This window comes from Rhincodon typus, chromosome 31, assembly GCF_021869965.1.
Source record: "Rhincodon typus isolate 14 chromosome 31, sRhiTyp1.1, whole genome shotgun sequence".
NCBI classification, from domain to species: Eukaryota; Metazoa; Chordata; class Chondrichthyes; order Orectolobiformes; family Rhincodontidae; genus Rhincodon; species Rhincodon typus.
Window position 1 is genome coordinate 17,550,030 of NC_063362.1, and position 18,142 is coordinate 17,568,171.

At 42.4% G+C, this 18,142-nt stretch overlaps 1 protein-coding gene across 2 annotated transcripts in view; it reads right to left on the minus strand.

Annotated features, from left to right (window-relative positions):
• Positions 1-18,142, minus strand: part of LOC109924488 (segment polarity protein dishevelled homolog DVL-1) — a 103,710-nt gene that overhangs the window by 65,864 nt on the left and 19,704 nt on the right. For both annotated transcript variants that reach the window (XM_048615151.1, XM_048615149.1), the window contains exon 3: positions 6,353-6,474. In XM_048615151.1, the coding sequence (XP_048471108.1) occupies positions 6,353-6,474 (122 nt within the window). The remainder of the gene's footprint in view (positions 1-6,352; positions 6,475-18,142) is intronic.

Below are 18,142 nucleotides of genomic sequence, written 5' to 3' on the forward strand. Positions count from 1 at the left end.
ACCTCGTTACAATCACTACAAGTTAAGTCAATAGACTTAATCAAAACATTCTGGAGACCTCATCACAGACCATCATGGGAATTTCAGGCTGAAAACAAAACCACAGATTTTGTTCAAATGTCATGGTACCAGTGATTTGTGATATAGCTTATGTTTGAACTGTATCTAGCTGTTTTGTTCTTCACCTTGCAAACAGGTGGAGGTCAACTACACTGTACTTTACAATAAACTGATTAAATCTTCAAGGAAGCAGCGACTGAATTAGTGCGAAGCTCAGGTGAAGCAACATACGTTGTCTTGAAGGAAGAATCTCATCGATACATGGAGCATTATTGTACTCAAAAGTTTCTACAAAGATAGCAAGGAGCTGGATGAACACAGCAGGCCAGGCAGCATCAGAGGAGCAGGAAAGCTGACGTTTTGGGTCTGGACCCTTCTTCAGAAATGGGGGAGGGGAAGGGGGCTCTGAAATAAATAGAGAGAGGGGAAGGATGTAGAGGAGGCCACATCGGGAACAGCGGAAACATCGGGGAGACCAAGCGGAGGCTCGGAGATCGCTTTGTGGAGCACCTATGCTCAGTTAGCGACAAATGACAACACCTCCCAGTCGCGAACCACTTCAACTCCCCCTCCCACTCCCTAGACGACATGTCCATCCTGGGCCTCCTCCAGTGTCACAACGATGCCACCCAAAAACAGGAGGAACAGCACCTCATATTCCACCTTGGAACCCTACAACCCAATGGTCTCAATGTGGACTTTATGAGCTTCAAAATCTCCCCACCCCTGACCTCATCCCAAAACCAGCCTCCGCTCTCATCCTCGCCTCCTTGACCTGTCAGTCTTCTATCCCACCTATCCACACCTCTCACCTCACTGACCAACCCCCACCCCCACTTCCTTCCTACACTCACCTACTAGCTTCATCCCCGCCTCCTTAACCTGTCCGTCTTCCCTTCCACCTACCCGCCCCTCCCTCCTCACTGACCAACCCCCATCCCAACTCTCTATCTACACTTACCTTTACTAGCTTCATTCCCGCCTCCTTGACCTGTCCGTCTTCTCTCCACCTATCTGCGCCACTATCCACCTTCCATCACTGCGCCCCCCCCTCTATTTATTTCAGAGCCCCCTCCCCCTCCCCCATTTCTGAAGAAGGGTCCAGACCCGAAACATCAGCTTTCCTGCTCCTCTGATGCTGCCTGGCCTGCTGTGTTCATCCAGCTCCACACTTTGTTACCTCAGACTCCAGCATCGGCAGTTCCTACTATCTCGAAGTTTCTACAAAGAGATGTGACAACTCAGGAAGCTGAGACCAGCAGCTGGATAGAGAAAGGCCATGCAGTGCAGGTCAAGGTAACCTTCTGGAAACTAGGCACCTTAAGCCAACAGATAACGAAGCTGATTCCCTGAAATGGAGACTCTAACACCAACTGCACATGGCAATCAATCAGTAGGAATTATTCATGAGACATGGTTACTTTCATTCTCTGAACAGGAAGGTCAGGGGCACTATTTTGAAAACAGCTCAACACTATATTTGACGTTTGTTTTTTGTAATGGTCACTTTGAGGTGAAGTAACTGACGAAAACTTGATCCGTTGGATTCCCAGAGAGAGTAAGAGGTTACTAAATTGGGAACATGGCTGCGACAGTTTCCAGGGTTCCACATAGTGGACTAGTATGGTACGAATGTGCCTTCAGTTACACGAATGTGATAGCGTTCAGTGGGTGCTGTAGCAGTAATGAATTTCAAAGCCAGGCTTTCAGTACACTAATCAGTCCTCCAACTAGTTGCTATAGCAACCCAGAATGAAAGGAAAGAGAAATTGAGAGTGCAGTGGTGAGGACTTATAAAGCAATAACGGAAGCATCTCTGAGCCCAGCTGATCACACTAGCAAAAAGCCTGGGGCTCAGTACATTGTTTATAATCTGTCAAAAGTTTAGAGCTCTTCTGCTCAGATGTTACATCTTCTGTTTCTGCTGGAAAACACACAACTGAAAACATACTGTGAAGCTTCCAGGATGGCAAATAATGGGCACTGAATCTATCAGCAGAGAGCCCAAAACAGCCAATGCCAAACAAGCACATGTTACCAATACTAAGTCATTGCTAAAGCCTGCAACTATCCCACTCTTTAGATCTGGGCATCAACATTCCCTGGTCAAATAGCCTCCCATCCTCCAGCTTCTCTAAATACTAGCTTGACCAGACCTCTATCCTTCATTCCATCATCAAGGTCCACACTGGCCCCTTTAAAGCTAGAGTTCCCTTTATAAAACCTGCATCTTGTCACCTGTATCTTGCAATCTTAAAAATCTTGAATTCCAGCTTTTTCACCGAATGCCCATGTGCCGGTTCTAATCTCTCACTCTTCACACAATACTGATCTTTCTTACCCTCTGTGAAGCAACTGTTATATAAATGCACTCTATTATTGATCCAGTCTGCCTGGGCTCATACTCAAAGAATGTGGGAAGGAACTGGCTTGCACCTCATATCTGTATCCCAATGAGAGGCAGCAGCTTGAGGGGAAAAAACATACATCTTTCATAAAGAAAATGAAAATTTGCAGCACCTTAGGGAAAGAGCAGAAAGGCATGATTAATTTAATACCCCTTTCAAAGACATTATGGCTGAACAGCCTCCTTTTGTTCCATATCAAAATCTCTGAACTGTAATGAAAGGAGAAACAGGGAAAGGAATAATCAACAGACTATCTTTTTAAAATGCTAGACAGCCAGAAGACCAGGAGCTGATGAGGCATTAAGACCCAGGAGGTCAACCTCAGAGAAAATGGTCTGTTGTACTGTAAATGCAACGGAAAAAGGTACCTTTAGCAACATGCAAACCACAGATTACGTGCAGACAACTGATGACGTAAACTGTGCATTACAATTCAAACATTCAGGTCTTGTAACACATATAAACTGCAATGATGCTGCACTGCCCACAACACACACTTTATAAAGGACAAAAATAAATGTAACAGGAAGTAGGAATCAAGGTGGTTCAAAGGTACTTTTTACCAAGAATGGACATGTTACCTGAAATTTGTGGCTACAAATATCCAAACCACATTAAAGATTCTCTGCATATCCAAAAGATTTAGCTCCATAAAAATTAGGTGAGATCAGTTGAGAGATAAAATTAAAAGCATAAAACAAATTAAAGGCTGTAGAGCTACCAGAACAACAACAACTTGCATTTTATAACATCTTTAATGAATACTAAGGTGACTCTCAAGCAAAAAGGATAGGTATGTTTTAAGAAGCAATGCAGTTTATGGAGTGAAGGAAATCAGCGACATGCAAGAGGTAAGAACAGGAGTCATCCACAGTTCATGGAGGGGCTGTAATTCTGGAGAAAAGTGCAAAGGTAGGGGAGAGGAATGGTCATGCAGGAAATTAAAAATAATAATTGAATTTTAAAATCAAGAAGTTGAGTGACTGGTATTAATGTAGGTCAGTAATTACAGAGGTGCCTGGTGAATGAGCATGAGAGTGAGTGATGCTGGATTTGATAAAATTGATTGGTTTTCTGTTGACAATGCAGAGGTACATGGTTCCTGTTCTTGCAGTTTGCTGCAATTCCTACAATGGGACAGTGGAGGGAGCCAGTAGCCCAGCCTGTATCCAGAAAACAAAGGGATGATGTGGAGGTGCTGGTGTTGGACTGGGGTGGACAAAGTCAAAAAGCACACGACACTAGGTAATAGTCTAACAGGTTTGTTTGAAATCACAAACTTATGGAGCGCAGCCTCTTCATCAAGTGCAGTGAAAGGAATGACAACAAACAAGGGCTGCCGCGAAACAGAAAAAACAAAGAACTGTGGATGCTGGAAATCAGATACAAGAACAGAAATTGCTGGAAAATCTCAGCAAGTCTGGCAGCATCTGTGGAGAGAAAGCAGAGTGAATGTTTCAGGTCCGGTGACCATTCTTCAGAACTTGCCTCCAGGCTCAGTCCAAATGTAACCCCTTCAAAAGGCAGGGGCTAGAACTAACGAGATAAACAGAACAATTTACTTTTGCCTCAATCCAGGCTGCATCGCCACCTCATCCCAAACCCACTGATTGTCCCTGGGCTCAATTCCACAATACCTGATGCCCTTCACGTGACCTCTGACGGTTATGTCAGTGTTGGGGTGGAGGACTGGAAATCACAATTGAACCCATTTTTGTCCCTACATCAACCTACTGGTCAGTCATCTTCCCAGGCTGTTCATTCTCCTGCTCTAGTGGCTGTTGCTGCTAAGGTTTTATGGATGAATGGGCAAAGAGCAGAAACACCTGGTTGCAGTAAGCTGTGCGCTGATTCTTGGTCACTCCTCTCCATGTGCACATTCCAAATCCTGAGCAGCAGTGTCTCCAATATTAATGCACTGCCTCAGAATTTCAAAGTTGTGGACCCATTTCTCACATCTTTCCATTCTCCTGCATCACAGAAAACCAAGCTTAGCATAAGAAATAGCAGCAGGAGTAAGCCATCTGGCTCGTTGAGCCTGCTCTGCCATTCAATAAGATCATAGCTGATCTTTTTGTGGACTCAGCTCCACTTACCCGCCCACTCACCATAACCCTTAATTCCTTTACTGTTAAGCTTGGCATCTCCTGCTTCAATTAATCTGCTCCCCTTTTCTCTGTAACCTTGGCTTTGTGCCTCAGCCTTCACCTGGATCTTTCAATAAATGAAATACAGTTCACTGAACACTCCCATGCTGATCTCCCATCACACACACCTTTACCACACTACCAGTGTTAAGGTTTTGTAACAAACAAAATAAAAACATTTCAAACACAGACAGAAGCAGGAAAGGAACATGAAGCAAACTGAAGTATTAAAAATCACTATGTAAGTGCAAGTCTTTCTTTTGCAGACAGTCAGAGGAAGAGGCAACAGGTAGTCTGCAAAATGCTGGCTTAGGGAAAAATTCAATATCAGAAACAGGATGGAGTTTACTACACAGGAATACAAGAACTTCAACGCAATCCTTCTAAAGATCTTGATCAGGGTTGGGTTACATCAAATCACATTCTTCCAACCATTTCCTGTGCACAAGCACGGAACAGAAATTACCTCAAAATATGAAAGTTTAAAAAAAACTAGAACCTCACAGTTAATGATATAAGGGAGCTGCAGTTTTTATTAGTTTTGATTCTTACACTACAGAAGTGTAACAGCAAAGCATTGTGCATGGATTTTATGGAGACAGGCTGGGTTCTGACCCTGGAGTAGAGGGCAGGAATGAACCTGCCCCAGTTTGCCCCAGAGCCAATTAATGACCATCAGGCTGTGAACTGGCTTGAGAGGCAGGCATCCCAGCTGCAGGCAGAAGGCAAGTCCTTCCTTCAGGCTGCTGGCCATGTTAATGGCCAGCAGCTCTCTAGTCCCAGCAGGGCCACCAAGACAAATAGCCACTGCTGTGACTGCCACAAGTCCCAACAAAGGTGTTTAGCAATAGAGAGAGATAGTAGGAACTGCAGATGCTGGAGAATCTGAGATAACAAGGTGTAGAGCTGGATGAACAGCAGGCCAAGCAGCATCAGAGGAGCAGGAAAGCAGACGTTTCAGGTCTGGACCCTTCTTCAGCCAATACCAGGGTCTCACTAGAGCAGGCTGACAAGCGGTGAACATGCTGGACAGAACAGTGGGGAGGGAACATTCGTGAGCAGAGGTCTTCAGTGAGCTTTCCTCCCTTTGAACAGATATCAGCCTGAACAGTGAAAACTGCAAGCTAAACAGTGGAGGTGAGAGGAGGCCCCCAGCTTTTATTATAGGTTTTATTCTTATGCACTGTAGGATATGAATCACACAAAAATCTAATACCCACTAAAATTGAGATAATGCTGCTGGACAATGCTAAGAATTCATCCCAACCAATTACATCAGTGTCTTCATGACAGAAAGAGAGCTGAACCTCAGCACCTTCAGGCGAGGAGGGGGAGCTGTACCCCAGGAACAGTCAGCACCTTCAGGAGAGGAGGGGGTGCTGTACCCTAATGGTAATCAGCACCCTAGTTGGGGGGAGGCTAAACAGATCTCTACCTCAGGTGAAAGTCAGCATCTTCAGTGGGGCAGGTGAGGAAGATGATGAAATAGGCAAAAATCTGACTGCAAGCCACTCATCTTTTGGGAAGTGAGGAACGACACCTAGGAGACCAACAGCAGTGAGGAAAGGATTACAGTGGATAGAGGTTTCTGTTACACAGCTCGCTGCTTCTCACCCCATAACCATCAATCCCCTGGACAGAAACAAGGATCGAAGCCCTGTCAGGACAGGCACTGCTAAACATGTCTCTTTATTCAACGAAGCTTTACTCTAGAACTTGGCAAAGAGAGGTTCTTACTGGAAGGATGGTGGCCTGGAGTCGCCGATGCCGCCAGTCCTCTCAATGGGGGGTGGTAACTCTGACATACTGTCTGCACACTGTGAGCCGCCATCAGATGCTGAGCCTTCAGCCAGGACCAGCTGTGAAGAAAGATAAAGGCAGAGGTTGAGTGGGCGGGGAGGAAGCTGCAGACAGGGTGCACTTAAGTGGGGGGTGAGGGGAAATAGGTGGAGGAAGGAGTGGAAACAGGAGGGGAAGTTAAACTATTGCCAGGGCAGAGTGACAGAGAAAGGTGGGGGTGGGGGTGGTGTGTGGTGGTGATGAGAAGGGAGCAAGGGAATGACTGTGGTGGGGGAAGGGTGGCTGAGACAAATTGGATAGGGACAGCATCAAATAAGCCACTTTAACATTCTGAATCTTGTTTTATAAGTTGTCGCCATACAATCAGCCAAGAGTTTGAACAAGAATTACCTTAACAATAATGAACTTCTAAACTGCTGTGGTGAGAAGAGAGAATAGGTACTTGCAAACTTATTATTTTTCCCTTGCTTTATCCCCATGCCATTTCTGTGCGCAGGGCACTTTAAATTCCATTTATTGATGTGCTCTGCCTGTAACTCCTCATGAAGGCAGTCAAGTTGATCAGTATCACTTTCCGCTCCATTATTAGATGACTAGCCAGTGTTACCAAGGGCACAGCACACATTTCCTTCTGCGCCCCAGTGTCACCAGGTACTTTCTTGAATAATATATCCTGTTTATTCTCTTCAATTTCTTTTCAAAAATAGTGAGGGTTGTCTAAGTATAAAATTAGCCGTTCTCTGAAATGGAATGAATAGGAGTCTCAGTTAAAAAAAAACAGGAGAAAGGAAATAAATAAATAAAAGAAAGAGTGAGAAGGAGAAGGAAAGACAGAGAAAAGCAAGTCAGAGGTAACAGAGATAGTGTAAACGTAAGAAATATCCAGGAAGTCAGAAAGAAAGAGAATAAAAAGTTGGTAAGAAAAGTCAATTATACTTTCATTACTTCAGGATGGCCCAAAGTATTGTTCGCCAAGGAAGAAATTTTTAAGCACTGTTGGAATGTAGGAAATGCAGAAGTCAATTTGCACATGGCAAGCTCCAACAAACACAGAAATGGTTATGGTCAGATCACATGCTTTCCTGATGTAGGTTAAGGAATAAACATTAGTCATACTCCACTGGTCTTTTTCAAACTGTGCCATGGGATCTTTTAAATCGAACTGACAGGGCAGGCAGGACCGGAGTTTCATGTTCCAGTCAAAAGATGGCACCTCCAACATTGCAAAGTTCCCTCGGTGCTGCACTAAGCCTGGTTTACAGACTCAGTCCTTGGAGTTAACTCGAACACAAATAGTTTCTGTCATGAGAGTTATCACAGAGCTAAGGCAAATAAATCTCTAGACAGCACGAGTTAGGTTTTTCACCATCGCCGAGTTGCTAGAAGCACATACAAGGACCTTCTACATCTCATTGTGGTTCAGTGGTCAAATATGCTGCCCTGTATAGTAATAAGGCACACAGAGCAGTCCTGGGTCCTCCTCTTATATTGTGCTGAGTCAACTGATCACAGACAAGGCTGGAGAAGGTAAATTAATCTCAGCAGCCTTGATTAAAGGGAAAATGATTGAGCTCATAATGTGGAATAAATCTACTAGAACAGGAAATGTAGTAACAAATTTGCAAGCAGATAGAGCCTGTGGACAGCTGTGGAATGAGTGACATGCTAATTGGTTTTTTTAAGCAATGTTGCTTAAGGGATAAACGTTGACTCAGGGCACTGGAGAGAGTTCCATAGCTCTCTTGGAAATAGCACCATAAGAGCTTTTTCCAAAGTTTTCAGTACTTTTTCTGGAATTCAACTTTGCTAGAACAGATTGTTACATTCGATTGAGGCATGAAAGTGGCTCTAGCAATATTGAAGTCAATGGGAATTGGGGAAATCTACGCTGGTTACAAACATACCTGGTACAAAAAAGGATGGTTACAGTTATTGGAGACCAATCATCTCATTCCAAGGAGATCACTGGAAGAGCTCTTCAGACAAACATCCTCTGCGACAACAATGACTTTCTCTCCATCATAATGTATAATTGACAAAGTGGCCAAAAGATGTTTAGACTTTAATGTTACTGGGTGTTTTATGGAGTTATATAGAGTCATACAGCACGGAAACAGACCCTTCGGTCCAACTTGTCCATGCCAACCAAGTTTCCCAAACTAAACTAGTCCCATTTGCCCACGTTGGCCAATATCCCTCTAAACCTTTCCTATTCATGTACCTGCCCAAATGTCTTTTAAATGATGTAACTGTACCTGCATCTACAAATTCATTTGGCAGCTCATTCCACATATAAACCAGCCTGTGTGTGAAAAAGTTGCCCCTTAGGTCCCTTTTAAATCTTCCTTCGCTCACCTTAAACCAATGCCCTCTAGTTTTGGACTCCCCAACCCTAGGGAAAAGACCTTTGCTATTCACCTTATCTATGCCCCTTATGATTGTGTAAACCTCTAAAAAGGTCACCCCTCAACCTCCTATGTTCCAGTGGAAAAAGTCCCAGCTTATCCAGCCTCTCTTTGTAACTCAAACCCTCCAGTCCCGGTAACATCCTTGTAAATCTTTTCTGCACCCTCTCCAATTTAATAACATCCTTCCTATGCAGGACAACAAGAATTGTACACAGTCGCCCAAAACTGTCCTCATCAACATCAAGTACAACCTCAACATGACATCCCAACTCCTATACTAAATGGTCTGAGCAATGAAGGCAAGCATGCCAAACATCATCTTTACAACTCTGTCTGCCTATGATGCAACTTTCACTGAACTATGAATCTGAACCCCAAAGTCTCTCTGTTCTGCAATGCTCCCCAGGGCCCTACCATTAACTTTGCAAGTCTTGTCCTTGTTCTTATTACCAAAATGCAACACCTCACATTTAGCTAAATTAAACTCCAACTGCCACTCCTCGGCCCATTGGCCAAATTGATCAAGTCCCCTTTGTGATTTTAGATAACCTTTCTCACCATCCACTATATCACCAATTTTGGTGCCACCCACAAATTTACTAGCCATGCTTCCTATATTCTCATCCAAATTTTTCGTATAAATGACAAGAACAGTGGACCCAGCACCGATTCCTGCAGAACACTGCTGATCACATGCCTCTAGTCCAAAAAACAACCTTCCATCACCATCTTCTTCCTCCTACGGTCAAGCCAATTTTGCATCCAATTTGCAAGCACTCCCTGAATCCCATGTGATCTAACATTACTACCAGTCTACCGTGTGGAACCTTGTCAAAGGCCTTACTAAAGTCCATGTAGACAATGTCTACCACACTGCCCTCATCTGTTTGTGAGACACAATTTCCCACATACAAAGCCAAGCTGACTATCCCTAATCAGTTCTTGCCTCTTCAAATACATGTAAACCCTGTCTTTCAGAATCCCCTCCAATAACATACCTACCACCGACATCAGACTCACCAGTCTGCAGTTCCCAGGCTTCTCCTTGCAGACATTCTTAAATAAAGGCACAACATTAGCCACTGTTCCAGCACCTCACCCGTGGCTCTAGATGATACAAATATCTCTGTAGGGGCCATGCAATTTCTTCCCTAGCTTCCCACAATGTCCTAGGATACACTTGATCAGGTCTTGGAGACTTATGTACCTTTATGCTTTTTAAGACTTCCAGCATTTCCTCTTATGGAATTTGGACTGTTTTCAAGACGTCAATATTTATTTCCCAGAGTTCCCTAGGTTCCACGGCTTTCTCCACAGTAAAAACTGATGCAAAATATTCGTTTGGTATCTCTCCCATCTCCGGTGGTTCCACACACAGACGACCTCATTGATCTTTAAGGGGCCCTATTCTCTCCGTAGTTGCTCTTTTTCCCTTAATATACTTTTAGAATCTCTTTGGATTATTCCTCACCTTATCTGCCAAGGCTTTCTCACGTCCCCTTTGTGCCGTCCTGATTTTCATCCTAACAATGTCCCCACTCCCCTTATACTTTTCAAGAGATTCACTTGATCCCAGTTGTTTATACCTAACATATGCCTCCTTTTTATTCTTGACCAGAGCCTCAATATCTTTATTCATCCATTGTTCCCTACTCCTATCAGCCAACAGGAACATACTGCTTGTGAACTCTCATTATCTCACTTTTGAAAGCTCCTGTCTCATATCATCAGAATTAGCCTTATTCCAATTTCGAACCTTAACTTTTATACAAGGCCTATCCTTTTTGACGGGTACAGCTCTAAATCTGTACACCAGTTTGTCAGAAGACAAACTGTTCAGAAGCAATACTTATGCTTATGAACTTGTCACCAATGGTCATGAATTAAAATGTAGGACTACAAGAAAGAAACCTAGTCAGAATTTGTAGAATTTTCGAAAGAAAAATTAAATGCTGCGGGATCAGTGGTTTTGATCACGGAAGCTAGAAAAAATGTTTGAGAACATTGGGGAAATCATGATTCTGGAAGATTTCAGAAACCAGTAACCGTAAGACTTATTTAGCATAAAGTATCAAAGATCTAAGAAGTAGCAACAATTTTGGTGGATGTCTACGATACCTCTCACAGTTACACGTGGGGATGTTTCCATTAGTAAGAGAGACGAGGACCCGAGGGCACAGCCTCAGAGTAAAGGGACAATGCTTTAGAACTGAAATGAGAAGGAATTTCTTCAGCCAGTGGGTCGTTAAGCTGTGGAACTCATTGCTGGAGAGGGCTGTGGAAGCCATGTAGTTGAGTGCATTTAAGACACAGATAGAAGAATGGGGTTGAGAAACATATCAGCCATGATTGAATGGTGGAGCAGCACTGATGGGCCAAATGGCCTAATTCCGCTCCTACATCTTATGGTTTCATGGGAATCCACAATTAAATCAAAGGACAGAAAATCTGAAGATGGAAACAAATGCCATGATCAAAATGGACTTGTATAAAATTTTATTGACATAAAACTCATTATATGTAATGTAAAAATTTTACTGTTTATATAAGAGAAATAATGCTACAAAGAAATTGTTGATAGAAAATGAAAATGCCTCTGGTACGAAGAAAGATGTGTAAAATATGTTATCATTTTTGGATTTGGACTGTTTTAAGAAGAGGGGCATATGGATGTGGGTTAGTGTTGGGAAAGTTTTAGTTTAAAAGGGGTCAGAAAGTCATTCAAGAACAGTGATCTAAATGCCACCAGTTAAAAGAAAACATGTGACTGCAATAGAGGGCTTGGGAGAACATGAGGAGAGTTAATGGAAAAAATGGTTATACCATTGGGCTTATGAAAAGCAGTGTGGATACATCATCATTTATTTTATTTTCAGTTCAGTTCAGAAAAGCGCAGTTTTATTTTTAAGAAATCAAGAGTTGAGTTCAAAAGCAGGTTTTAGTTCAGTTCAGTGAATACCAGTCATTGCAACAGCAGTGTTTGTTTCTCTAGTAGATTTAGTATCCATGCAAGGAGATGAAATAAGAACATAAGAATCAGGAGCAGGAGTAGGCCACCTTCGACCCCACTCCAGCATTCAATAAGGTCATGGCTTATCATTTCATGGCCTCAGCTCCACTTACCCACCCTCTCAGCATAATCCTTAATTCCTTTACTGTTCAAAAAGTTATCTATCTTAGCTTTAAAAACATTCAATGAGGAAGACTCAGCTACTTCACTGGGCAGTGAATTCCACAGATTCATAACCATTTGGGGAAGTTCCTCCTCAATTCAGTCCTAAATCTGCTTTTACCTAATTTTAAGGCTGTGCCCTCTTGTTCTAGTTTCCCCCACCAGTGGAAATATTCTCCCTGCTTCTATCTTATCTATTCCCTTCATAATGTTATATGTTTCTTTAAGATTCCCCCCACATTTTTCTAAATTGCAATGAATATAATCCCAGTCTACTCGGTCTCTCCTCATAAGACAAGCGTCTCAACTCTGGAATCAACTTTGTGAATCTCATCTGCACCCCCTCCAGTGCCAATACATTCTTTCTCAAGTAAGGAGACCAAAACTTCATGCAGTACTCCAGGTGTGGCCTCACCAGCACCTTCAGGTTGTTAGAACTGCTGAAAGTTTAGGCTATTAGATTTATGAAAGGTTTCTGCCATCAGATTCAGGGTGGAATTGTACAATTGTTTGAACAGATCCAAGGAAGAAAAACCAGAAGGAGTCAGTTAAGTAGAAACTTGAACAGTTGAGATAGAAGTATAACTTCACTGGACTTGTTTATGGATAGCATTGGGAAACAGGTTGAACCTGTGATTTAATGTTTGTGTGAAGATCTTTCTAACTGTAACATATACATATATATCCAGATTTAAAGTGATTTGCAAAGAAGCTAATGCAAGGTAAGAAAAATCTTTTCACACAGCGATTAGTTAGGGTATGGAATGCACTACCTGGAAGTGCGAAGAAGGAAAGTTTGATCGAGGTATTCAAGAGGGTATTGGATGATTATGTGGATAGAAATAATGCAAGGGCATGGGGAGAAAGCAGGAGATTGGCACTTTGCAAAGATGTTCATGTGAATATGATGTCTCATGTGAATATTTTTAAGTGACCAATCACCTTGTTAACTAACTAAATGGAACAATTAAATATATGATCTACAACCAGCTTTCATTCTGCGATCAGACTTGTCCAGTCACCTTGGATCATGACAAAGGTCAAAAATTAGGATGTTTACTGATGATTGCACAATGCTCGGCACCATCCACTACTCCTCAGGTACTATACCAATCCATGTTCACGTGCAGCAAGTCCTGAACAACATTCAGGCCTGAGGTGATAACTGGCAAATAAAATTCATGACGTTCTGGTGCCTGGAATATGGCCATTGTCCTTGTGAAGGTGTAGTATTCAGGACATAGCATTTCTACATATTACATATTCTAATAGATCCCACTCAGTTGCCACATTTTAAAACCGAAAAGCTCCTAGTTGAATTTTCAAGCCCACCAATATTGGGACCGGAAACAGACAGAATCTGAAAATTCGAATGCTTAGCTGACATGTTGGCTTTCTGACCCCCAGTTCTGGATATCAGTTTGACGGCCCAGGGAATCTGCCTGCCCCAATAAGGCAGAAAGACAATTAGGTTCATTAAGAGTCTTGTTAAAGTGAAGGAGGCTGAGTCAGCCTCAGGTTTCCAGGTGTAAAAGAATGGGCGAAGATCAGCTACCTGGAGGTAAGCATGCAGTAGCAAGCAGGGGTGACTGTGCCCTGAACAGCCTACAGTCCTTTCCTGACTGCTTGGGTGGTGATACCACCAAAGATTACTGCAGTGTGTTTGGTCCCCTCCAAGGTGGCTGTCTGGCTACTTTTTCTGGTTTTATTTAAAAATGCTTTAAAGAGGCCAAGTGTGGACCTTCCTGTTGAACTGTACTTCCTGTTACTTACCTTGAACTGCAGTAGGGTGTTTCTCTGAAGATGGAAAGCCTCTGATTACCCCCTCCAACCCATCTGTCACACTTAATTGGATAGGACCCTCTCCTATGAAAAAAAATCTCAACTCTATTCATTTCCCACCGATACAGGTTCAGGATCTAAAAACAGTTCCAATCGCCATTCCCCTCAGTGGGAGAATTCAGTCTGCATGTTCTGTCATCTTTCCTCATAACTCAGACCCTCTGATTTTATGCATCTATCTCGTGGCTCTTCTCTGCATCAGTTTCAGGGAGTCTGAATGCCTTTTTGCATCAGTGACCAAACGACAGATTGTAATCCAGGTAAAGGTGTGACCAGAAGCTTGCATTTAAAACAAAAAGAAATCTGCACCTAGCATCTAAGATACAAATCAGTTACTAATGAATTCAAGGAAACAAGGAAGAATTTCATTTCTCAGAGTGGTTAGAATGTAGAACACATTACCACAGGAAGTGGTTGAAGTTCATAGTTTAGATACTTTCAACAGAAAAATAGACAAGTACAGGTTATAAAAGGGACAGAACAATATGCTGGAAGACTGGTGGGAGGTACATGGGAGGAGATTTGTATGGAGCCTAAACACCAGTACAGAATGTGTGTCTCAAAAAGTCCTTTTGATATTCTGTGCAATCTAGATTCTATCCCACAGGAGGTTGGGTGGAGGTGGGTGTGGGGAGAGAGAGAGATTAAGAACAGCTGTGAACCAAGATTTGTCCTGGAATAGTTGAGTAATGAAATGTGAACTTTGAAATCTTTTATTCCATCTTTCTGAATATTGCTGCTATCCATAGCTCATTTTATAGCACAATCGGATGATAAGCTTCCTTTGGCTTATCAGTGTCTCTGTGGAGCAGTACTGATTTGACTTTGGACTCTGCAGCTTGCGCCTAAAGATTCAGGATTTAATGTAAAAGCAGAGGCAAGAAATCAAGAAACTGTAATTTTATCCCTATAGTCACTGGGCAGGCACCCTGACCTAGATCCAGACTGCATCACACTGTCACAGTATGATCCAGCAGACATTAAAGAGACAATTATCAGGAGAAGGAACCCTGACTAATTTCTTCTACCTCCATCTTAGGAACTATATTTGGCATCTGTGGCCCATCACCATCCCAACTTGGATAAGCTAACTCAGCACAGTTTCACAATAGGCAATGCCCTCAGCCTCTGTGGGTGTTAAGATGAATCCCATCTGCCTTCTCAGGTTAATGGAAATAAATGAAGAGGAATAGAAGAGGTGTTCAGTGTCCTGGCCAGTACTTTCCCTCATTGAAAACAGCAAAAACCAAATGAAATGATCATTCACCTCACTGCTATTTCAGGAACCTTGCTGTACGAAACCAGAAGCAACTTGTGTTTGGCTTGTAGGGAAAGTACAATGACTTGAGAGAACAGGAACAGGGGCTATTTCAGAGGCACAATGATGAGAATGTAATGATTCACCAAATCATTGTTACTTGTGCACACATACAGAAATAAGTCAATCTGGTCATGTCTATGCTAGCTCTTTTCTCGAAGAAATCAAATAAGCTTTTTAAAACTATATAAAGTGGCTGGCGTAACAAAAACATCCCTTTCAGAATTTTCCTGCCTGGATAATTGTGATGAGATAGTTCACAGTCACCAGCTACACTGCTTACTACAAGCCAAAAGGTTGGATCAGGGCAAGACATTCACAATCAGGTGAGATACAGAACCCTTCAACATCTTGTGCAAAATTCCCATCTACCATGTACCCTTCTTGGTGGGATTCCTACACAATTAAAACAGAGCAGCTGTTTTGCAGTGTTGTTGACCTGGAGGAGAAGCAGCATGGCAGAGCATCTACTGGCACCCTGGTGACACTTGTGCCAGCTGTGACTTCTGTCAGCCCTGTTGCCAAGGAGAAAATTTCATCTACCCATTCAGGACAACCTCACAGCTGAGAATGGTCATCCATTACTCTCGCTGTTGGTACCAGGTACAATGGAATATCTGAAAAGTGTGAAGGCTACACAAATTGATGGTGATCCCCTGCAAGCCCTCCTCCATGCTGTGAGTGGATAGTGGGCAATTCTTATACTATAGGATGGTTAAAAGCAAATCTTGGTCTTTAAACCTTCCGACAAGGTTCAATGTCGAATTTTGTTTTATGATCACTATGCATCCTCACTCATGGAAAACTATTTTACTACCTTAAAGATGTCACCCAAGCTTGAGTTGTTGCTAAATAATGTAGAATATGTGTGTAATAGAGTAATACAATCATTTTAATGCACAACAACAACTCGCATTTATATACCAAGGCACTTCACCAGCAGCTTACCAAACAAAATTTGACACCAATTCACAAAGATAGGTGGCCAAATGCTTATCCAAGGGGTAGTTTTAAGGGTAACTTAAAGGAGGAGCGTACTCAAGGCCTAGTCAGCTGAAGGGGGAGGAAGTGGTATCATGGTGACATCACTGGATTAATAGTTCAGATGCTCTGGCTAATGCTCTGGGGACACAGGTTCAAATCCCACCAGTGGAATTTAAATTCAGTTAATAAATCTCGAACATAAACATAATCTCAGTACCCTGGCACTATCATTTTCATTGTTTGTTGTAAAAACATCTGGATCTATAATAGTTTGGGGGAAATTGCCATCCTGGTCTGGCCTACATGTGACTCCAGAATCATTTCAATGTGGTTGACTCTTAAATGCCCTCTGAAGTAGACTTACAAGCTACTCAGTTCAAGGGCAATTAAGGATGAGCAAAAAAGGTGCTCGATTAGCAACAATGCCCAAATCCCAAAAAAAGAGTAAAAGGAAATTCACACGAAATGTGCTAGACACACAGGTTAATCCCCAAACCCCTCTTGTTCTGAAAGCAATAGGAGTCTCTAATTCTTTTATCAAGTTACTTACTCCTGTCCTGCTATCAACAGCATCACTGGTTTCCAGTTGCTGTACATTATACCACTCCTCTATTACATAAAACTACCACTCTCTTCGCATCCTGTCTGTGCATTATATATTGAGAATCTCAGTTGTTTTTATTTGGTTTCCCACTGATTTTGCATTATAATTGACAGTGTAAGCTGCAGACACATTGGTTTACGTATAACATTGGACAATAAATATGCAATATGTTACTGGACTATAACTACTGCCTTCTACTAACTGTCCCTAAAACGTGTCTGCCTGTTTTCTGATTATATCAAGCATCACCTCACTATTAATTAGTAAGCAGCAGTAAATTCACTATATTTCAGAATCACTGCCTGTCAACTCAAGGAATAATGTTAGGACTGTCTGTTCCTGTGAAGGAGCCAACTCTAAAAATTAACAACACTTGCTTGCTCACTGAGCTGTGAATTTGGCGTACTTTCTGCATGGAATTCAATATCCCAATATTCGTGATTTTTTTGTATTTCTACTCATCAATCACAAAAGTTCAAGAGCAACTAGTCATTGATATAAAGACATAAAATTCTTCACAAGGTTTTACCATTTAATTGCTAAAATCCAGTTCACACTAGTTTTACAACAGTACAGTTACAATACAAGATCCCATTCAAAATGGTCTTAAACTAGGTGCATTTATGTATATCTGTGTGCGTATGTTCCATTACGTATCCATGTATGTATATCTGTATCCCAGCATCAAGGCTAATGACAATAAAACTGTGTTTTTCAGAACATATAATATCACAAAGTGTTCCAAAATGGTTTGTAGAGGTGGTTATCAAAGTTCAACACCAAGCCACACAAAGAGATATTAGGGCAAAGAACCAAAAGCCTGGTTAAAGAAATAAAGTATAACAAGTGGCCCAGACAAGAAAACAGAGGTAGTGTGGTTTAGGGAGGGAATTCCAGAGCTGAGGGTTTTGGTGGAAGACTGGCACCAATGGCGAAGTGATTAAAATCCTACACAATTAGAACAGAGCAGCTGTTTTGCAGTGTTGTTGACCTGGAGGAGAAGCAGCATGGCAGAGCATCTACTGACACCCTGGTGACACTTGTGCCAGCTGAGACTTCTGTCAGCCCTGTTGCCAAGTAGAAAATTTCATCTACCCATCCAGGACAACCTCACAGCTGAGAATGGCCACCCATTACCCTCGCTGTTGGTACCAGGTGCAATGGAGGATCCGAAAAGTGTGACGGCTATACAAATTGATGGGGAGCCTCTGCAAGCCCTCTTCCATGCTGTGAGTGGATAGTGGGCAATTCAATATTATAGGATGGTTAAAAGCAAATTCCCCACCGGGTCAAACCAGACTGGCTATCAGATTCTAGGATCCAGGGATTATTAGCACACAGCTCCAATAGTTTCTTTAGTACCACATCCCCTGTGCGTGTGCGTGTGCGTGTGTGTGTG